The sequence below is a fragment of the Haliotis rufescens genome, unplaced genomic scaffold (genome assembly GCF_023055435.1).
Source record: "Haliotis rufescens isolate VD_foot unplaced genomic scaffold, xgHalRufe1.0.p SCAF_20, whole genome shotgun sequence".
Lineage (NCBI taxonomy): Eukaryota > Metazoa > Mollusca > Gastropoda > Lepetellida > Haliotidae > Haliotis > Haliotis rufescens.
The window spans coordinates 20,296,954-20,321,349 of NW_025963891.1; the positions used below are offsets into that span (position 1 = coordinate 20,296,954).

Consider the following 24,396-nt stretch of genomic DNA (forward strand, 5'->3'; position numbering starts at 1 on the left):
TCGAGGTGATCGTTTCGCTGACAGAAACGTTGTGGAAAGGGATCCATGGGGTGGACCTAGCGTCATGATTGGACTTCATGCGAGACTTGGACCCATGTGCTTTCTTAATGTTGGTCAAGGTCGGGGACACGGCGTCACTGCTCAGCGGTATATCGACCAAGTGATCAGACCCCACGTTGTTCCATTTTTTGCACAACATCAACAACACATTTTCCAGCAGGACAACGCTCGTCCCCATGTTGCCAGGGCTACCATGGCATTTCTGCAACAACACTACCGTGGCCAGCCCTCAGCCTTGATCTGAACCCCATCGAACACTTGTGGGATGAGGTTCAAAGGTGTCTGCACAATGTGCGCCCAGTCCCTACAAGTGCCGATGAACTACGCACTGCTGTTCTGGATGTGTGCAGGAGGAGCCTTCGCAAATCGTCTGATCCACTCAATGTACAGGAGATGTGTGGCAGTGATCAATGCTAATGGTGGTCACACCAGGTATTGACTGACATTTTGGGTATTGACCCGAAACTGTGTAAGCCCTTTAAAAAAAAACAATTACGTCATCTGCCTTTTAATCCATTAATCTGTCTTCAGTCACATTTTTGTCAATCTTGCCCTATTAGTATTTCTTGTCTTTACTGTTGAAAATAAATAGCATGTATACTGCATACTCGACTTGCGGTTTTTTTGCGTGTGAGTATATTAGTTTGTACGGAGCTGTGTTAACATAAGTCAGATGACTTGTTTACCAATCTAGAATCTTGAATAAATATATGTTTTAATCAAGACAATGGCTTCCTGAAAAGACTCCAAAATGCTTTGGTGTTGGACATGCCTGATACCTTGTCCAAGTGTCTAATTTATCCGCACAACACAAGAGGACCATCTCCACCACACACCTGCCCAAACCCAAACCAACCAGATCAGAATCCGCCCCAATCACAATCACCCTCCCCTTCATTGTAAAGAACTTTTATCAAATCAGCAGATTACTTTAGCACCAACCCCCCCCCCCCCCCCCCCCTCATCCCTTAGGATTATCCTCAAAGCTAATTGCCGCACCCCCACCCCCACCTCCACCCTCTCGATTGTACATTTGGCTTCATCCAATTATCTGCTTGTTTTATATATACCTGTCATCACTTGGTTGCTCCAGCTTCATAACGGTGTAAGAATCTACATCAAAAAGTGGCTGTATGCATCAAACCAGAAGTTGTTATCCATTTATCCATAAAGTTTTTCTTGTCAAATTTATGTTTGTGCTTGAATATTGATTCGATGCGATTTAAAGGCTTGTTCCAGCGGGTAGATTATCCTGCCCGATGTCTATAGCGAGGTACTATTTATACCTGGTACATGAATATTTATTCTCTTTGCAACACATGTCCAACTTTTCACTCGCTTCGCAATCTGATGGCAACAGGCACAAATTGAGTTAATCTGGTGAACTAAATATTTTTTCACATAAGTTCATCAGGAATTCTTGGATAAACAATTTATGAGAAACAAAATGAAATAATAACGCTAACTGTATATCATTACAGTTTATTGACATTCCATGAAATAAGAATCATATCTTAATGAAGTCACGCTCGTCAGCTAGTAACTCTACTATAGTGAAGAACAGTCGCCTTTGGTAACAGTCAGATCATCAATGGCAATGTCACTTCTGTGGGCGCTGCCAATGTCGCCTTCTATTTTAACCTTAAACAAGGAAGATCGGCGTTACACATGAAGCAATAATACAAATGGTTAACGGTCAACTGGAGTGTCCATCCGCAAGACACATTACAGGGTGGCACAGGTGGCACCCGTCACAAACACATGACAAAAGACAAGTCAATTTCAAAGACAGCAAGACTGCATTTGTGATACGGTTTTCATGTTTGGCTCTTGGTATGGCTGTAACAGATCTCACGCATATCTCATCTCACTAAACAATTCAGTTTGAATTTTGAACCTGACAATTCAGCATTTGCAATCTGTTTGAGTGATATAGCATTGGTTCCATATCCTGTTAGGGACGTACCACGTCTAGCAGTTAACTCACCTTGAAGTCCCCAGTTTTAACTTCGAGGTTGGTCATGTAGTGATGCCACCCGTGACCCTGATCACCAGACACAGTGTGCAAGTTCGTATCATGGCCTCCTGTTTGCAACCCTACTTTCAGACTTCCTTCGTCGTGGCCATACATGCTGTAGTAGACGCTCAGACAGTAGTGGCCTGCAGCGAATGTCTCGGACAAGAGGTAGCCTTTCTTGTGTTCATTACTCGATGCTTCAAGGTAGGCATAGTAACCTGAAAGGTAATACATAATAAAGGGTTCTGTGCGTTTTCATAACTATATGTAATGAAAAGGCATTCATGGTCAGAATAAAATTCCACGGAAATAATAAATATTATTATTGCTTTGGGGTTTGTTTTCGTTTTTCAACTCGCCTAGATGTATTGTTTACTTATCGACTCCGGTGTAGAGTTTTTGTACTAAGCATCTGCTCGCTGAATCACTTCAAGAAACAAATCATAAATGTCACGATTTCCATAGCGTATAAGTATTACCTAACAAAACAAGAAATATTCGTCATTGGACAATAAATTGAATCATTGAATAGGTGAGTCTGGACGTGCTGCCCCAAAGGTGATATACTGCAGACAACCCACCTTTGTCTGGCTACCGTCAGCCAGGAAGCCTGGCTTCCTATGTATTTCTGTTTGGCATAACAAAATATCATTAAATCATATGACACAGCTTATATTCGTTAATTCGGAAATGTCCTTATGTGGAAGATTTTACGGGGTTTCAGAGTGTACCAATGGCACGCTAGTAACACCCCCCATCACTAACCGCTTGATGACCCGGAGTGATCAGTCGTGGGTCCTGTGTGTGAGGTCGGAGTGCTTCCTCTGGTACGGATCCAGTTAATGTCTCCACCATTCTGCCATTTGCAGAGATCAGTTTGGAAATTGCATGTTTCAGAGGCTACATGAAAAGATCAAAACACGCACAAATGATCGAATGTCCAAAGTTTCAAGGTTTCTTAATGGATACTAAAAGTAAAATTATGTTTGAGGATTATTGATGCGATTGCTCAGTAATATATTTCAGCTGTTGTGTTACACCGACCAAATGGGGATCGGTTGGTTCATATGCATAACTTGGCCGTGGGTAATCGCATCACGACGACGACATGCTAGAATTTTTCACAACATGTTTATCTTGGCCATTTTTTTAGACCACCTGAGATAAGGCACGTATGTTGGTAATGTTATTGTATTTAAAGATCACGAACGCTTTTGATATGGATATCAAACTTACACGTAGAAGGATTTGAGGTGTGTGTCCCCGAATGAGTTGCACAGTCGTAGTAGATTTGTATTTCCTTAATATCCCCAGGGCTAAGGTGGGTTCTCTGTCCAATCGTCACCCCTGTCTTTTTGACAATGATCGTTGGCTTCGAGCGGTCTATAGCGAAGCCATAGGCGCTGTAATGCATCACAGACTCGTAGTCATAAGGCATCCCATATGTGTCGGCTTCTACAGAGCTTTTACGGTCAAAGTTGTGTTCATGGCCTGAATCAATAAAAATCATTTGAAGTTTTGGTGAAGTGGTACGCTGAATTGAAGCTTTTGCCTTTTGATATTCATTGTATTGACACCGCCAAAGAGGTTTATTAAAAAGTATATATTAACTAATGAATCAGTTCATTTTAACGAAACATTTATGTTATTATCTAAAGATGAACTACAGTGAACTACGTTTTTTAACGAACACACTTATAATGAAGTGACGGATATAGCGAATTGTTGTTTGGATACCGGCCATTTGCGGTATCCTTTAGTTGAAACGCTTTTAACGAACTACGGTTATAACGAACAAAAAATATTGGTCCGTTTGAGTTCGTTATAACCGAAGTTTACTGTTATCGTGTTACATACATTAGCAGAAAACTAAAAAAAATGAAAGACGTTACCCACGTCATGTTGACTGAATTGAACAAAATAATTTGCAAAACGACCTTTCATTTTTGGACTTTTCTCTATAATGGGTTCGCGAGGTAACCGGATCTTTGTGCTGTTCCCAATAAACTTGTCACATAAAAATAACAAATTGAAGTCGCAATATCAAAATTGTAGCAGCAATTCGGATCTATCCCCTTACGGGGTGTTATATAAGAAAACATGTACCTTCCTTGATGTTGCTCCAAACAATAGTGATGTAATTATCTCTGTCGGGACGACTCTGCTCGTGCCAGAACCCCAGGGAGTGCATGGTCTCGTGCATGACGGTTCCTAACCTCATGCATCCACTGCCGAGAGTCACGACATCCAAGCCACTGTGACGTCCTACAGGAGTATGGCACCTGCACCAACATACATTTTATGGACTCAATGGTATGTTTCGAAATGTCCCATTTGTTATATCGGCACCGCAGTGCATGTTGCAGTTAAATCAATTTGTGCTGGAAGAGTGAAACCTGCATTGATCGTTGGAGATGTGCGATGAAGCATACCAAACCAAACCACTCGTTGTAACAATCCGTTCCCATTCCCAAACATAGGGTGATGGAGACATATTGTCCCCTATGACTTTGCCATGCATTACCCTTGATTTGCCATTTTTATTACACCTTCAGCGCAGTTACATGAACGAAATGCAACCCCTTGTTAAAATATTTCCAAACCAACCACATGTTTGGAGAGCTTTCATATCAGTTTAACATTCATGTTATTGCTGGAAGGACACACGATCAACCATTGTAATTTATCCTTCTTATGTATAGAGTACTTTGGTTATGTTTTGCATCACCTGTCATGCATCAGCTCATATATTTGCATGTTAACACCTCCTTCATTTGTTTCGTTTGTTGATTCACACCGCACTTAGCAATATTCCAGCTGTATGACGGCGGTCCGTAAATAATCGAGTCTAGACTAGACAATCCAGTGATTAACAACACTGATTAACACAGCATCGATCCACACAATTGGAATACGACGACATGCATCACCCAAGTCGCGAGCCTGACCAATCGATCCCGATAGTCGCCTCCCACGACAAGCATGGGTTGCTGAAGACCTATTTAACCCAGATCTTCACGGGTACAATCCCTCCTTCAAGTCAAGTGACACAAGTATATGTGTACCTTCTTTCTTGTATCCTCACATTTTGTATCGGAATGATGTCAAGTAAATTGATCAGATAATGAGTATGTAGAGCTTATGAAAGTTACATGCATACCATTATGCAAGCAATTTAACTGAATAGTACAGTTTTTGTTTCAAATGCATGATGAGTACAGCTAGTTCTACAAATGGACGACATGCAAGCACACACTCGTACAAGCGATATAACTGAATAGTGTAGTTTTTGTTTCAAATGCATGATGGGTAGGGATAGTTCAACAAATGGACGATATGCAAGCATACACTCGTACAAGCGATATAACTGAATAGTACAGTTTTGGTTTCAAATGCATGATGGGTACAGCTAGTTCTACAAATGGACTATGTGGTATTTACCCCGATCCTCCCGCGTATCGTATGTAGGCATGCTCGTTTGTGCGGGGTTTGAAAGTGATGCACGCTTTGCCATTGACCTTGGTCTTCTCATGAATTGTCTGCATGGCTGTATGTATGGTACTCTCCTCAGACGATGCTACATTAGAAATACTATGTCATTCCAAACAGAGGTATGCATAGCAACGTGTGTGAAGTGCTCTCTGATTACGTTAAAATTCATCGTTGTTACGGCAGCATTCATGTAGCTGTCCTATATTCAAAACTATGTCATTGAAACATTTGAAATTTTGAAAATAACTATTTTGGAATTATTTCAAATTATAAATGTGATATTTATTGTTTCAATTTCCAATTATTGTATTTATTCATGCACATGTATTGAAATCCAAATTCATCTTTAGTTGTTTATATTTGTTCAGAACAACTTTTCATTGCTTACAGAAATGATGGGTGTCAATTTCGAAAGGAACTTCGCCATTTGGCCATCGGTAGTTTTTGTCTCTTCTCGCATTTCTGTCCTGTAAAATAGACATGTTTTGACAATTCTGAAGTTTGCATATATCACAATGATTGAAAACATTCATGTTATGACATGATACTTAAAATACTTTTCCATTTTTCTCATCTTATTTAATTATATACAAAACAAAATGCCTTACGTTGGGGTTTTGTCCTGGCATGAGAATGATATCTCCCTCGAAGAGGCCTGGCAAAAACAAATATTCATTTGATTTATATAGTAAAATACTTTTATGACAAAAATGGATGCGTGGGTGGAAAGTGAATGCCTTTTTGAAAGAAACAATGACATCATGACTTCCTTATTTGCAAAATCGTTATCGCACTGATTCAAAATAAACAATGCCAGTGAGTATGGTCGGTTTTGGTCACATGAGACCCAAGAGACAAATGGTTCCCAACCATTTGATATCATGAACAAATGTCTATCGACATAGCAAACATTTGGAACACTTTCCACAAATCATTTGACTCATTTTTCTGTGAATCTTCAAAAGTACAGATATATGTCTGTCCACTCATTATTTAGGATCATATCATGAAACAGGTGCAGTGGAGAGGTGAAATGGAGTTCAATATCGCGTTCAAAATTATTGCACTTATATAGCGACGTGATAATTATAGCGACGTGATAATTAAAAAGACTTATACAAACTTTCGAAGAAAATCTTAATAATCTTAATTATTTGTGTACCTACCAGGGTTTTCTTCTGGATACGCCTCTAGAAAAATAAAAGAAGTTTTAAAGCTTTAATTTGTTATTGATAAAATTTGAAAACCGTTGTTTTTATAATGGTACCATTGTAGTGTTAATACGGAGGTCCGTACTTATTGCAGACAATGGATAAATGAACATTATCTTCAAATTTCACAAATTAATGCAAAAATTACAAAACAATTAAATGTTCATTTATATATCAATTTCAACAAACACCTTGTCACTGAGTCTATTGTAGCATATGTGTGTCATAACTGAGACTTAAAGTGGTGGATGGTGCATGTCATGGTATCCCAATTGCGTGGATCAATGGTCATGCTCAATCACTGGATTGTCTGGTCCAGACTCGTTTATTTACAGACCGTCGCTATATAGCTGGAATATTGCTGAGTGCGACGTTAAACAACAAACAAACAAAACTGAGATGACGGTATGTCCACATATCACAAACTGGCTTTTTGCATGCATTCACTTGTGATTGCCAGTCATTAGGATAAGGTTGTGTAGCCAGGTGACGTGGTATCACACCATAGATGAATGTTGCCTTACATCAGCCAAACAGTTGATAAACAGCTTTAGAAAAAGAATGTGATTCGTTTATAAATTAACGCTTGTAAAAGCTGTTTATGTATTATATTGCACTTACCATCGAAGTCTGGAAGCTGAATAAGAGAAACAAAGATTCTTTATTTCTTTACAAATAAGGTGTGACTCAAACTTTTGTTTAATGTTTCAAATTTGATCTTTAAGCATCTGGGGTATGTCGGTCTCTTTCCGTTAAGACAATTATCCATTCATCTTAAATTCAAACTTAATCAAGTGTTTACTTTGTATGGTTTTAGAAAAGTACGAACATTTAATCAATAAAGATCTATTAAGAGAGTGAGTGAGGTTTTACACCGCCTTTAGCAATATTCAGCAATATCACGGCGGGGGACACAAGAAATGGGCTTCACACAAGTCGGGAATTGAACCCGGGTCTTCGGCGTGACGAGCGACCGCTTTAACCACTAGGCTACCCGACCGCCCCTATCGCCTATTAAGAGCGGTATGTGTAATATACTGACCTGATCTATTGGTATAGCAAGAGCATGCCCAACGAATAGGATGAGAACAACTCCTAACATGGTGCCTTCAAGAAACCGTTCTGAAATAATAGTAAGTAAAGAAGCTAGTTATACTGATGATCTCTGTTCTTGATAAGGACCGTGGGAGCGGACGTTTGGCGATTGTCAAAGTGTTACGTGTTGATTCCAAAGGTCGCAATGTATATTTAACCTCTTTAAGTGACTACAAACCCTTTGAGATAAAAGGCAAGTGATCCTCTCAAAATATAGCAGACTTTGGTAACCGAACACTACAACCATACTCAACCTCAGTGTTAATGACATCAGAAATCGGCTAGGACTTGACATTCACAAAAGCATGGGGAGAAGTTTCTGATGTTTGTGATGAGCATGCGACGTGGCTTGTGACAATATCTACATCTAACAACTGACGAGAAATCTGAATCCTGTTTCGGATAAACGGGGGCATCTGGCTTTCCATGGAATAAACGAACCTGTCTGAACCGAAGAAACTGACCTTTCCTAATCTGAATTACCCTACTGACCTGAACATTCCTGGTAGTGACCGTACTGCCTAAAATCACCTGAGTGGCCGACTAACCATCTGTCATCTGTTGCAGACTGGTGAAAATATAGCATGTCAAGGCCAGAGAATAACCAGTCTCGATTATCCGTCGAAACAAATTCCATTGGTCGTAAAAGAGCGGTGACAATTATATGAATTAATAATGACAATGAGTGATGACACTGATGTTCACCTGCCCAAACCCAAACGAACCAGATCAGAATCCGCCCCAATCACAATCACCCTCCCCTACATCGGCAAGACCTCTCATCAAATCAGCAGATTACTTTAGCACCAAACAGGTATTGATACCATCTTCACTGACTCCCCATCCCTTAGAACTATCCTCCAAGCTAATTGCCGCACACTCACCCCCAACCCCACCCCCTCGACTGTACATTTGGCTTCATTCAATTATCAGCTTGTTTTAAATATACCTCTCATCACTTGGTTGCTCAAGCTTCATAACGGTGTAAGAATCTACATCAAAACGTGGCTGTATGCATCAAACCAGAAGTTGTTATCCATTTATCCATAAAGTTTTTCTTGTCAAATTTATGTTTGTGCTTGAATATTGATTCGATGCGATTTAAAGGTTTGTTCCAGCGGGCAGATTATCGTGTCCGATGTCTTTAGCGAGGTACTATTAATACCTGGTACATGCATATGTAGGTTCATGTGTATTTATTCTCTTTGCAACACATGCCCCACGTTTCACTCGCTTCGCAATCTGATGGCAACAGACACAAATTGAATTAATCTGGTGAACTAAATATTTTATTTCATAAGGTCATCAGGAATTCTTTGATAAACAATGTATGAAAAACAAAATGAAATAATAACGCTAACTGTATAACATTACAGTTTATTGACATTCCATGAAATAAGAATCATATCTTAATGAAGTCACGCTCGTCAGCTAGTAACTCTACTATAGTGAAGAACAGTCGCCTTTGGTAACAGTCAGATCATCAATGGCAATGTCACTTCTGTGGGCGTTGCCAATGTCGCCTTCTATTTTAACCTAAAACAAGGAAGATCGGCGTAACACATGAAGCAATAGTACAAATGGTTAACGGTCAACTGGAGAGTCCATCCGCAAGACTCACATTAAAGGGTTTCCATTGAGGTTGGCAAGAAAACGACAAAATCCTTTCCCTATTCATTAGAAATCTCTGCTAAAAGCAGAGTCTCTGAAAAGATTCCGACTATGTCATGAGTATATGTTTATGAATCGCTATCGAATAGGGGTGATACCAAGTGTCCACGAAAAGGTGAGTGTATCCTCCTCCACCGGTGACACCCGTCACAAACACATGGAAAGACAAGTCAATTTCAAAGAAAGCAAGACTGCATTTGTAATACGGTTTTCATGTTTGGCTCGTGGTATGGCTTTTACATATCTCACGCATATCTCATCTCACTAAACAACTCAGTTTGAATTTTGAACCTGACAATTCAGCATTTGCAATCTGTTTGAGTGATATAGCATTGGTTCCATATCCTGTTAGGGACGTACCACGTCTAGCAGTCAACTCACCTTGAAATCCCCAGTTTTAACTTCGAGGTTGGTCATGTAGTGATGCCACCCGTGACCCTGATCACCAGACACAGTGTGCAAGTTCGTATCATGGCCTCCTGTTTGCAACCCTACTTTCAGACTTCCTTCGTCGTGGCCATGTATGCTGTAGTAGACGCTCAGACAGTAGTTGCCTGCAGCGAATGTCTCGGACAAGAGGTAGCCTTTCTTGTGTTCATTTCCCGATGCTTCAAGGTAGGCACAGTAACCTGAAAGGTAATACATAATAAAGGGTTCTGTGCGTTTTCATAACTATATGTAATAAAAAGGCATTCATGGTCAGAATAAAATTCCACAGAAATAATAAATATTATTATTGCTTTGGGGTTTTTTTCGTTTTTCAACTCGCCCAGATGTATTATTTACTTATTGACTCCGGTATAGAGTTTTTGTACTAAGCATCTGCTCGCGGAAACACTTCAAGAAACAAATCATAAATTTTACATGAATTCCATAGCGTATAAGTATTACCTAACAAACCAAGAAATATTCGTCATTGGACACTAAATTGAATCATTGAATTGGTAAATCTGGACGTGCTGCGCCATAGGTGATATACTGCAGACAACCAACCTTTGTCTGGCTACCGTCAGCCAGGAAGCCTTGCTTCTTATGTATTTCTGTTTGGCATAACAAAATATCATTAAATCATATGACATAGCTTATATGCGTTAGTTCGGAAATGTCATTACGTGGAAGATTCTACGGGGTTTCAGAGTGTACCAATGGCACGCTAGTAACACCCCCATCACTCACCGCTTGATGACCCGGAGTGATCAGTCGTGGGTCCTGTGTGTGAGGTCGGAGTGCTTCCTCTGGTACGGATCCAGTTAATGTCTCCACCATTCTGCCATTTGCAGAGATCAGTTTGGAAATTGCATGTTTCAGAGGCTACATGAAAAGATCAAAACACGTACCATTAATGATCGAATGTCCAAAGTTTCTTAATGAATACTAAAAGTAAAATTATGTTTAAGCCTTATTGATGCGATTGCTCAGTAATATATTTCAGCTGTTGTGTTAGACATGCTCACATCCGACCGAATGGGGATCGGTTGGTTCGTATTCGACGTACGAAGCGCCCATGACGCTCTCAAATTAGAAATAGGGGACTCATATTAAAATATTATTTTGGTGAAAAAGATAAATTTATTGCCCATAATTAAGGTTTCATATAACACACGAGTGCATATCATACGCGAATAAATAAGTCTTGTGAACATTGATCAATCGGAAGGATGGCTAATTGGGATTGTTCACAAGACAATATATTCGCACATATCGCCGTGGGTGCTTATTAGAGCGTGGCGCTTATTACGTCGATTACGGTAACTTGGCCGTGTATTATCGCATCACGATGGCGTCGCTGCTTCCTAGTTTTTAACAACATGTTTATCTGGGGCATTTTTCAGACCACCTCAGATAAGGCACGTATGTTGGTAATGTTACTCCATTTAAAGATCACGAACGCTTTTGATATGGATATTAAACTTACACGAAGAAGGATTTGAGGCACGTTTCCCCGAATGAGTTGCACAGTCGTAGTAGGTTTGCATTTCCTGAATGTCCCCATGGCTGAGGTGGTCTCTCTGTCCAATCGACACCCCCTTCTTTTTGACGATGATCGTTGGCTTCGAGCGGTCTATAGCGAACTCATATGCGTTGTAATGCATCACAGACTCGTAGTCATAAGGTTTCCCAAATGTGTCGGCTTCTACAGAGCTTTTACGGTCAAAGTTGTGTTCATGGCCTGAAGTAATAAAAATCATTTGAAGTATGGGTGAAGTGGCATGCTGAATTGAAGATTTCGCCTTGTGATATTCATTGTATTGACACCGCCAAAGAGGTTTATTAAAAAGTGTATATTAACTAATGAATCAGTTCATTTTAACGAAACATTTATATTACTATCTAAAGAAAAACTACAGTGAACTACGTTTATAACGAACACACTTATAATGAAGTGACGGATATAACGAACTGTTGTTTTGGATCCCGGCCATTTGCGGTATCCTTTTGTTGAAACGCTTATAACGATCTACGGTTATAACGAACAAAAATATTGGTCCCTTTCAGTTCGTTATAACCAAAGTTTACTGTTATCGTGTTACATACATTAACAGTTAACAGCAGATAGATGTAGCCCCAAAAAACTAAAAAACTGAAAGACATTATCCATGTAATTTTGACTGAATTGAACAAAATAACTTCCAAAACGACCTTTCATAATGTGACTTTTCTCTATACTGGGTTAGCTGAAGTAACCGGATCTTTGTGCTGCTCCCTATAAACTTGTCACATAAAAATAACGAACTGAAGTCGCAATATCAAAATTCTCCACAGGGAGCAGCACAGATATTCGGATCTACACCAATATCCCCTTACGTGGTTTTATATAAAAAACATGTACCCTTCCTGATGTTGCTCCATTAAATACTGATGTAATTATCTCTGTCGGGACGACTCTGCTCGTGCCAGAACCCCAGGGAGTGCATGGTCTCGTGCATGACGGTTCCTAACTTCATGCATCCACTGCCGAGAGTCACGACATCCAAGCCACTGTGACGTCCTACAGGAGTATGGCACCTGCACCAACATACATTTTATGGAATCAATGGTATGTTTCGAAATGTCCCATTTGTTATATCGGCACCGCAGTGCATGTTGCAGTTAAATCAGTTTGTGCTGGAAGGATGAAACCTGCATTGATCGTTGGAGATGTGCGATGAAGCATACCAAACCAAGCCACTCATTGTAACAATCCGTTCCAATTTCCAAACATAGGGTGACGGAGACATATTGACCCTTTGGCTTTGCCATGTATTACCCTTGAATTTGCCATTTTTATTACACCTTCAGCGCAGTTAAATGAACGAAATGCAAACCCTTGTTAAAATATTTCCAAACCAACCACATGTTTGGAGAGCTTTCATATCAGTTTAAATTTCATGTTATTGCTGGAACGACACACGATCAGCCATTGTAATTTATCCTTCTTATGTATAGAGTACTTATATTTTGCATCACCTGTCATGCATCAGCTCATATATTTGCATGTTAACACCTCCTTCATTTGTTTGTTTGTCGATTCACACCGCAATCAGCAATATTCCAGCTGTATGACGGCGGTCCGTAAATAATCGAGTCTAGACTAGACAATCCAGTGATTAACAACATGAGCATCGATCCACACAATTGGAATACGATGACATGCATCACCCAAGTCGCGAGCCTGACCAATCGATCCCGATAGTCGCCTCCCACGACAAGCATGGGTTGCTGAAGACCTATTTAACCCAGATCTTCACGGGTACAATCCCTCCTTCAAGTCAAGTGACACAAGTATATGTGTACCTTCTTTCTTGTATCCTCACATTTTGTATCGGAATGATGTCAAGTAAATTGATCAGATAATGAGTATGTAGAGCTTTTGAAAGTTACATGCATACCATTATGCAAGCAATTTAACTGAATAGTACAGTTTTTGTTTCAAATGCATGATGGGTACAGATAGTTCTACATGTGGACGACATGCAAGCACACACTCGTACAAGCGATATGACTGAATAGTACAGTTTTTGTTTCCAATGCATGATGGGTACATCTAGTTCTACAAATTGACGATATGCAAGCATACACTCGTACAAGCGATATAACTGAATAGTACAGTTTTGGTTTCAAATGCATGATGGGTACAGCTAGTTCTACAAATGGACTATGTGGTATTTACCCCGATCCTCCCGCTTATCGTATGTAGGCATGCTCGTGGGTGCGGGGTTTGAAAGTGATGCACGCTTTGCCATTGACTTTGGTCTTCTCATGAATTGTCTGCATGGCAGTATGTATGGTTCTCTCCTCAGACGATGCTACATTAGAAATACTATGTCATTCCAAACAGAGGTATGCATAGCAACGTGTGTGAAGTGCTCTCTGATATCGTTAAAATTCATTGTTGTTACGGCAGCATTCATGTAGCTGTCCTATATTCAAAACTATGTCATTGAAACATTGTTTATTGTTTCAATTTCCAATTATTGTATTTATTCATGCACATGTATTGAAATCCGAATTCATCTTTAGTTGTTTATATTTGTTCAGAACAACTTTTCATTGCTTACAGAAATGATGGGTGTCAATTTCGAAAGGAACTTCGCCATTTGGCCATCGGTAGTTTTTGTCTCTTCTCGCATTTCTGTCCTGTAAAATAGACATGTTTTGACAATTCTGAAGTTTGCATATATCACAATGATTGAAAAAATTCATGTTATGACATGATACTTTAAATACTTTTCCATTTTTCTCATCTTATTTAATTATATACAAAACAAAATGCCTTACGTTGGGTTTTTGTCCTGGCATGAGAATGATATCTCCCTCGAAGAGGCCTTGCAATAACAAATATTCATTTGATTTATATAGTAAAATACTTTTATGACAAAAATGGATGCGTGGGTGGAAAGTGAATGCCTTTTTAAAAGAAACAATGACTTCTTTCTTTGCAAAATCATTATCGCACTGATTCAAAATAAACAATGCCGGTTTTGGTCACATGAGACCCAAGAGACAAATGGTTCCCAACCATTTGATATCATGAACAAATGTCTATCGACATAGCAAACATTTGGAACACTTTCCACAAATCATTTGACTCATTTTTCTGTGAATCTTCAAAAGTACAGATATATGTCTGTCCACTCATTATTTAGGATCATATCATGAAACAGGTGCAGTGGTGAGGTGAAATGGAGTTCAATATCGCGTTCAAAATTATTGCACTTATATAGCGACGTGATAATTAAAAAGACTTATACAAACTTTCGAAGAAAATCATAAAAATCTTAATTATTTGTGAACCTACCAGGGTTTTCTTCCGGATACGCCTCTAGAAAAATAAAAGAAGAATTAAGTTTTAAAGCTTTAATTTGATATTGACATAAATTTGAAAGTCGTGGTTTTTATTATGGTACCATTGTAGTGTTGATACGGAGGTCCGTACTTAATTGCAGACAATGAATAAATGAACATTATCTTCAAATTTCACAAATTAATGCAAAATTACAAAACAATTAAATGTTCATTTATATATCAATTTCAACAAACACCTTGTCACTGAGTCTATTGTAGCATATGTGTGTCATAACTGAGACTTAAAGTGGTGGATGGTGCATGTCATGGTATCCCAATTGCGTGGATCAATGGTCATGCTCAATCACTGGATTGTCTGGTCCAGACTCTTTTATTTACAGACCGTCGCTATATAGCTGGAACATTGCTGAGTGCGGCGTTCAACAACAAACAAACAAAACTGAGATGACGGTATGTCCACAAATCACAAACTGGCTGTTTGCATGCATTCACTTGTGATTGCCAGTCATTAGGATAAGGTTGTGTAGCCAGGTGACGTGGTATCACACCATACATGAATGTTGCCTTACATCAGCCAAACAATTGATCAACAGCTTTAGAAAAAGAATGTGATTCGTTTATAAATAAACGCTTGTAAAAGCGCTTACCTCAAAGCTATATGTTTATGCATCATATTGCACTTACCATCGAAGTCTGGAAGCTGAATAAGAGAAACAAAGATTTTTTATTTCTTCACAAATAAGGTGTGACTCAAACTTTTGTTTAATGTTTCAAATTTGAAGGGGTATGTCGGTCTCTTTCCGATAAGACAATTATCAATTAATCTTAAATTCAAACTTAATCAAGCGTTTACTTTGTATGGTTTTAATCAATAGTGACATGAAACAAATCGCCAATTAAGTGAGTGAGTGAGGTTTTACGCCGCTTTTAGCAATATTCCAGCAATATCACGGCGGGGGGACACATTAAATGGGCTTCACACATTGTACCCATGTCGGGAATCGAACCCGGGTCTTCGGCGTGACGAGCGACCGCTTTAACCACTAGGCTACCCGACCGCCCCTATCGCCTATTAAGAGCGGTATGTGTAATATACTGACATGATCTATTGGTATAGCAAGAGCATGCCCAACGAATAGGATGAGAACAACCCCTAACATGGTGCCTTCAAGAAACCGTTCTGAAATAATAGTAAGTAAAGAAGCCATTTATACTGATCTCTGTTCTTGATAAGGACCGTGGGAGCGGACGTTTGGCGATTGTCAAAGTGTTACGTATTGATTCCAAAGGTCGCAATTTATATTTAACCCCTTTAAGTGTCTACAAACCCTTTGAGATAAAAGGCAAGTGATCCTCTCAAAATATAGCAGACTTTGGTAACCGAACATACTCAACCTCAGTGTTAATGACATCAGAAGTCGGCTAGGACTTGACATTCACAAAAGCATGGGGAGAAGTTTCTGATGTTTGTGATGAGTATTCGACGTGGCTTGTGACAATATCTACATCTAACATCTGACGAGAAATCTGAATCCTGTTTCGGATAAACGGGGGCATCTGGCTTTCCATGGAATAAACGATCTGACTTTCTTGGATTCGAACCTGTCTGAACCGAAGAAACTGACCTTTCCTAATCTGAATTACCCTACTGACCTGACCTGAAAGTACCCTGACCATTCCTGGTAGTGAATGTACTGCCTAAAATCACCTGAGTGGCCGAGTAACCATCTGTCATCTGTTGCAGACTGGTGAAAGTATAACATGTCAAGGCCAGAGAATAACCAGTCTCGATTATCCGCCAAAACAAATTCCATTGGCCGCAAAAGAGCGGTGACAATTATATGAATTAATAATGACAATGAGTAATGACACTGATGTTCGAGAAAAGGGGAAGCATGTCTTGTCCTGATCTACCCTCAAAAAAAGTCGTAAACACAGCATGAACATACTGCTTGAAACCTTCCTCCAAAATCAGTCATCAAAGTATTGGCCTACATCCTTCCATCAAACAAAGCCTCCTTTTCTTGATCAAAATCCACACAAACATCCTCACATCATTTTTGTGTAAGTGTAAGAGGAAAAGTTTCGTTATTGAAAAGGAGGGACTAATCTGACATTTCTTGTCACATCAAAGTAATTTTCTTGATGTTGAGAGGCATTTTTTTTGTTTACAAATACAATTCCTTTAATTTAAAATCTGTCTCCTCTTTCTCATTCTTTCGGAAATTCTAATTCTTTCAGTTTTGATTCTTTCTGAAATTCCATTTCCAGCCTTTTTAATTCAAAGCTTTCTGATTTTACCCCAAACAACGCCAACGCCAAAGCTGAATCGCCTCAAAGTACCTCCATAAACATATGTTTTAATCAAGACAATGGCTTCCTGTAAAGCCTCCAAAATGCATTGATGTTGGACATGCCTGTTGACCCCTCGTGTTTGTTCGGTTTTAATATGTTTTAATCAAGACAATGGCTTCCTGAAAAGCCTCCAAAATGCATTGATGTTGGACATGCCTGTTGACCCCTCGTGTTTGACCCCTCGTGTTTGTTCGGTACTACTAAATATATATATAATGAAGTCCACGTTAGTCCATCATCTTCTTTATATCAGTTTCAGACATATTACTCTCGCTGTCTCATGACAGCTCTTCAGTGTAACTGACAATGACATATAATATGACGTCATACTTATGATGACGTCATAAATTACAACTGTGACGTCATAATGTATTTACACACTCCAGCGACGACACCAAGTAATTTAACAATTAAAAAACACAGTGAAGACTTCTCTTGAGATCTACACCCTAAAGAAAAAGACTACTTAAGAAACTGTGACCCGCAGACGGCTAATTTCTACGGACTACCCAAGATCCATAAAAGTAAATTGAAAAATAACGCTATTGCCGAACAGAATGCGGAGTATATCGAAATTACCAGCTGTCCTGATTTCACATTCAGGCCGATTATCGGAGGACCGAACAGCCCGACTCAGCGCCTAGGTAATCTCGTCGATATCATTTTAAAACCATTAACAAAGCACGTACCGAGTTTTGTAAGAGACGATGTAGACTTTCTTACCCACCTGCCCGATGCCGTACCTATTGATGCGACTCTAGCCACCTTTGATGTGAAGAGTTTATTTACCAACTTACCCCATGATCTGGGATTGGAAGCAGTTCAATTTTGGCTGAGAAAACATCCTGAGGCTACTGACACTGAATTTTCGGAAAGCTTCATCGTGGAATCTTTAAGATTAGTCTTAGAAAATAATACCTTCTGGTTCAACGGAAAATTCTATCATCAAAGAAAGGGAACGGCCATGGGAACGAAAGTCGCTCCAACATACGCTACACTTGTGTTTGGTTATATAGAGGATTTTCTTAACAGGAAGGTACATGATTCCATGTCAGAATCCATTGCCAAACATGTGCGCGAAACTTGGAAGCGATTCTTGGACGATTGTTTTTTAGTTTGGCTCTCAACTCGTGAAAATTTAGACATTTTTCCGGATATTATTAATACGCTCCATCCTTCCATCAGTTTTACTATGGAGTTTAGCGATAGCGAAATTCCATTTCTGGACGTCCTTGTAGTTAAGGAAGATACTAAATTGAAAACTGATATCTACTACAAACCAACGGACACCCATCAATACTTACAATTCGTTTCATGTCACCCCAGGCATACAAGAACTAACATCCCTTATTCACTTGCACGGAGAGTATGTACCATCGTGTCGGAAACGGATAAAAGAGACTTAAGATTGAAAGAATTGATGGGGTATCTCAGGAAGCTAGGATATCCGCTTCGCGTCATAAATGACTCTATAGAAAAGTCGTTAAAAATTCCAAGACATACTCTCCTGAAACCTAATGAAAAATCTGTGGGCGATCAAATTATACCGTTTGTGTCCACCTTCAATCCTAATAACTGTGATATCATGCCAGTCATAAGGGACAACCTCCCAATTCCACAGCAAAGCGATAAAATGAAACAAGGACTGAATAAATTTAAAATTATAAAAAGTACCAGGCAACCAAAAAATCTCAAGCAAATTCCTTGCCCATCCAAATATTCTTGTACAGAGAGTGTACCATGTGTAAGTAGATGTAACACACCAAGATGCGGCACGTGTAACATCATAAGTGAAGGTACTACTTTCCTTTTTGCAAATGGCAAGGGTTTCAATGTGAAAGCCGACATGAACTGCCGCAGCAAAGATGTGGTGTATGTTATGAGATGTTTGGGATGCGGCGAAAACTACATCGGTGAAACCGGCATGGAATTAAAAGATAGAGTCACTGTACACAAACAGCAGATTAGAGACCCTGATGTTCGATGCTTAGGTGTCAGCAAACACATTGATGATTGCGGAAACGGGAAATTTAGTATTTTTCCGTTTTATAAATTGTATACAAGTAACAAGCAGCTGAGACTGGAAAAAGAACAAATGTTTATCCAATTGATGAAACCCAAATTGAACTCGAGAATGTATTAATAGATTTGTCATTTCAATCGTAAATGTTACACTGTTACTTTACAAATACTGTATATTTTATAGAGAATCTCACCAGAGTGTCTTTTGATATCAAATATATCAACACGAGTTGATAAAAGTGGAAAGATTCCGACGCTTGCCGAGGAGTTTTGCCACTTTTATCAACGAGTGTTGATATATTTGATATCAAAAGGCACGAGGGTTAAATTTTATTAATCATCCAACATCATTCTTTCAACTTTTTGAATGAGAGATAATGTTTGTGAGAGAGGGAAAGCGATTTTCAAGCACAGAATTAAAGAATGACATTATATGATAAAGAGGTTATCACGCTTGTGTGTTTGGGGATGGTTAATATCCTGTATTAGGAATAAACACTATGTATTTAGCTCGCAGAGTGTAGCAATGACACGCTAGTAACACCCCCTTCACTCACCGCTTGATGATCCAGAGTCTATAGCGAAGCCATAGGCGCTGTAATGCATCACAGACTCGTAGTCATCAGACATCCCATATGTGTCGGCTTCTGCAGAGCTTTTACGGTCAAAGTTGTGTTCAGTGCCTGAATTAATAAAAATCATTTGTAGTATGGGTGAAGTGGTGATATTCATTGTATTGCCACCGCCAAAGAGGTTTATTATTATCTAAAGATGAACTACAGTGAACTACGTGTATAACGAACACACTTATAATGAAGTGACGGATATAACGAATTGTTGTTTGGATACCGGCCATTTGTGGTATCCTTTAGTTGAAACGCTTTTAACGAACTACGGTTATAACGAACAAAAAAAATTATTGGTCCCTTTGAGTTTGTTATAACCGAAGTTTTCCTGTTATCGTGTTACATACATTAACAGTTAGCAACAGATAGATGTAGCCCCAGAAAACTAAAAAAAGGAAAGACGTTACCCACGTCATGTTGACTGAATTGAACAAAATAATTTGCAAAACGACCTTTTATTTTGTGACTTTTCTCAAAACTCGGTTCGCGAAGTAACCGTATATTTGGGCTGTTCCCAATAAACTTGTCCCATGAAAATAACAAATTGAAGTCGCAATATCAAAAATGTCCACAGTGAGCAGCACAGATTTTCGGATCTATCCTCTTACGTGGTGTTATATAAGAAAACATGTACCTTCCTTGATGTTGCTCCATTCAATAGTGATGTAATTATCTCTGTCGGGACGACTCTGCTCGTGCCAGAACCCCAGGGAGTGCATGGTCTCGTGCATGACGGTTCCTAACTTCATGCATCCACTGCCGAGAGTCACGACATCCAAGCCACTGTGACGTCCTACAGGAGTATGGCACCTGCACCAACATACATTTTATGGACTCAATGGTATGTTTCGAAATGTCCAATTTGTTATATCGGCACCGCAGTGCATGTTGCAGTTAAATCAGTTTGTGCTGGAAGGATGAAACCTGCATTGATCGTTGGAGATGTGCGATGAAGCATACCAAACCAAGCCACTCATTGTAACAATCCGTTCCCATTCCCAAACATAGGGTGATGGAGACATATTGTCCCCTATGACTTTGCCATGCATTACCCATGAATTTGCCATTTTTATTACTCCTTCAGCGCAGTTACATGAACGAAATGCAACCCCTTGTTAAAATATTTCCAAACCAACCACATGTTTGGAGAGCTTTCATATCAGTTTAACATTCATGTTATTGCTGGAAGGACACACGATCAGCCATTGTAATTTATCCTTCTTATGTATAGAGTACTTTGGTTATGTTTTGCATCACCTGTCATGTATCAGTTCATATATTTGCATGTTAACACCTCCTTCATTGGGTTGTTTGTTGAATCACACCGCACTCGGCAATATTCCAGCTGTCTGACGGCGGTCCGTAAATAATCGAGTCTAGACTAGACAATCCAGTGATTAACAACACAAGCATCGATCCACGCAATTGGAATACGATGACATGCATCACCCAAGTCGCGAGCCTGACCAATCGATCCCGATAGTCGCATCCTACGACAAGCATGGGTTGCTGAAGACCTATTCTAACCCGGATCTTCACGGGTACAACCCCTCCTTCAAGTCAAGTGACACAAGTATATGTGTACCTTCTTTCTTGTATCCTCACATTTTGTATCGGAATGATGTCAAGTAAATTGATCAGATAATGAGTATGTAGAGCTTATGAAAGTTACATGCATACTATTATGCAAGCACTTTAACTGAATAGTACAGTTTTTGTTTCAAATGCATGATGGGTACAGATAGTTCTACAAATGGACGACATGCAAGCACACACTGGTACAAGCGATATAACTGAAAAGTACAGTTTTTGTTTCCAATGCATGATGGGTACATCTAGTTCTACAAATGAACGACATGAAAGTACACACTCGTACAAGCGATATAACTGAATAGTACAGTTTTTGTTTCAAATGCATGATGGGTACAGCTAGTTCTACAAATGAACAATGTGGTATTTACCCCGATCCTCCCGCGTATCGTATGTAGGCATGCTCGTGTGTGCGGGGTTTGAAAGTGATGCACGCTTTACCATTGACCTTGGTCTTCTCATGAATTGTCTGCATGGCTGTATGTATGGTTCTCTCCTCAGACGATGCTACATTAGAAATACTGTCACTCCAAACAGAGATATGCATAGCAACGTGTGTGAAGTGCTCTCTGATTACGTTAAAATTCATTGTTGTTACGACAGCATTCATGTAGCTGTCCTATATTCAAAACTATGTCATTGAAACATTTGAAATTTTGAAAATAACTATTTTGGAATTATTTCAAATTATAAATGTGATATTTATTGTTTTAATTTCCAATTATTGTATTTATTCATGCACATGTATTGAAATCCGAATTCATCTTTAGTTGTTTATATTTGTTCAGAACAACTTTTCATTGCTTACAGAAATGATGGGTGTCAATTTCGAAAGGAACTTCGCCATTTGGCCATCGGTAGTTTTTGTCTCTTCTTGCATTTCTGTCCTGTAAAATAGACATGTTTTGACAATTCTGAAGTTTGCATATATCACAATGATTGAAAAAGTTCATGTTATGACATGATACTTTAAATACTTTTCCATTTTTCTCATCTTATTTAATTATATACAAAACAAAATGCCTTACGTTGGGGTTTTGTCCTGGCATGAGAATGATATCTCCCTCGAAGAGGCCTTGCAATAACAAATATTCATTTGGTTTATATAGTAAAATACTTTTATGATAAAAATGGATGCGTGGGTGGAAAGTGAATGCCTTTTTAAAAGAAACAATGACTTCTTTCTTTGCAAAATCATTATCGCACTGATTCAAAATAAACAATGCCGGTGAGTATGGTCGGTTTTGGTCACATGAGACCCAAGAGACAAATGGTTCCCAACCATTTGATGTCATGAACAAATGTCTATCGACATAGCAAACATTTGAAACACTTTCCACAAATCATTTGACTCATTTTTCTGTGAATCTTCAAAAGTACAGATATATGTCTGTCCACTCATTATGTAGGATCATATCATGAAACAGGTGCAGTGGTGAGGTGAAATGGAGTTCAATATCGCGTTCAAAATTATTGCACTTATATAGCGACGTGATAATTAAAAAGACTTATACAAACTTTCGAAGAAAATCATAAAAATCTTAATTATTTGTGAACCTACCAGGGTTTTCTTCCGGATACGCCTCTAGAAAAATAAAAGAAGAATTAAGTTTTAAAGCTTTAATTTGATATTGACATAAATTTGAAAGTCGTGGTTTTTATTATGGTACCATTGTAGTGTTGATACGGAGGTCCGTACTTAATTGCAGACAATGAATAAATGAACATTATCTTCAAATTTCACAAATTAATGCAAAATTACAAAACAATTAAATGTTCATTTATATATCAATTTCAACAAACACCTTGTCACTGAGTCTATTGTAGCATATGTGTGTCATAACTGAGACTTAAAGTGGTTGATGATGCATGTCATGGTATCCCAATTGCGTGGATCAATGGTCATGCTCAATCACTGGATTGTCTGGTCCAGACTCTTTTATTTACAGACCGTCGCTATATAGCTGGAACATTGCTGAGTGCGGCGTTCAACAACAAACAAACAAAACTGAGATGACGGTATGTCTACATATCACAAACTGGCTGTTTGCATGCATTCACTTGTGATTGCCAGTCATTAGGATAAGGTTGTGTGGCCAGGTGACGTGGTATCACACCATACATGAATGTTGCCTTACATCAGCCAAACAATTGATCAACAGCTTTAGAAAAAGAATGTGATTCGTTTATAAATAAACGCTTGCAAAAGCGCTTACCTCAAAGCTATATGTTTATGCATCATATTGCACTTACCATCGAAGTCTGGAAGCTGAATAAGAGAAACAAAGATTTTTTATTTCTTCACAAATAAGGTGTGACTCAAACTTTTGTTTAATGTTTCAAATTTGAAGGGGTATGTCGGTCTCTTTCCGATAAGACAATTATCAATTAATCTTAAATTCAAACTTAATCAAGCGTTTACTTTGTATGGTTTTAATCAATAGTGACATGAAACAAATCGCCAATTAAGTGAGTGAGTGAGGTTTTACGCCGCTTTTAGCAATATTCCAGCAATATCACGGCGGGGGACACATTCAATGGGCTTCACACATTGTACCCATGTCGGGAATCGAACCCGGGTCTTCGGCGTGACGAGCGAGCGCTTTAACCACTGGGCTACCCGACCGCCCCTATCGCCTATTAAGAGCGGTATGTGTAATATACTGACCTGATCTATTGGTATAGCAAGAGCATGCCCAACGAATAGGATGAGAACAACCCCTAACATGGTGCCTTCAAGAAACCGTTCTGAAATAATAGTAAGTAAAGAAGCCATTTATACTGATCTCTGTTCTTGATAAGGACCGTGGGAGCGGACGTTTGGCGATTGTCAAAGTGTTACGTATTGATTCCAAAGGTCGCAATTTATATTTAACCCCTTTAAGTGTCTACAAACCCTTTGAGATAAAAGGCAAGTGATCCTCTCAAAATATAGCAGACTTTGGTAACCGAACATACTCAACCTCAGTGT

At 39.0% G+C, this 24,396-nt stretch overlaps 1 protein-coding gene and 1 pseudogene across 2 annotated transcripts; both read right to left on the reverse strand.

The window, feature by feature from the left end:
- Window positions 1–1,526: 1,526 nt before the first annotated feature.
- LOC124137468 lies at window positions 1,527–12,882 on the reverse strand (annotated as a pseudogene).
- Window positions 12,415–24,217, reverse strand: LOC124137483 (astacin-like metalloprotease toxin 1). 2 transcript variants are annotated; one of them, XM_048400926.1, is made up of 7 exons: window positions 24,094–24,217; window positions 23,679–23,694; window positions 22,987–23,010; window positions 22,454–22,500; window positions 14,085–14,163; window positions 13,697–13,832; window positions 12,415–12,552 (listed from the first exon to the last, which is right to left on the reverse strand). In XM_048400926.1, the coding sequence occupies exons 1-6, from the start codon at window positions 24,199–24,201 to the stop codon at window positions 13,711–13,713; spliced, it is 396 nt and encodes a 131-aa protein (XP_048256883.1). In that variant the 5' UTR covers window positions 24,202–24,217; the 3' UTR covers window positions 12,415–12,552; window positions 13,697–13,710. The 2 variants fall into 2 exon arrangements, with proteins under 2 accessions (XP_048256883.1, XP_046359758.2); XM_046503802.2 differs by lacking the exons at window positions 22,454–22,500; window positions 22,987–23,010; window positions 23,679–23,694; window positions 24,094–24,217 and adding exons at window positions 14,305–14,351; window positions 14,825–14,848; window positions 15,517–15,532; window positions 15,933–16,017.
- Window positions 24,218–24,396: the final 179 nt, after the last annotated feature.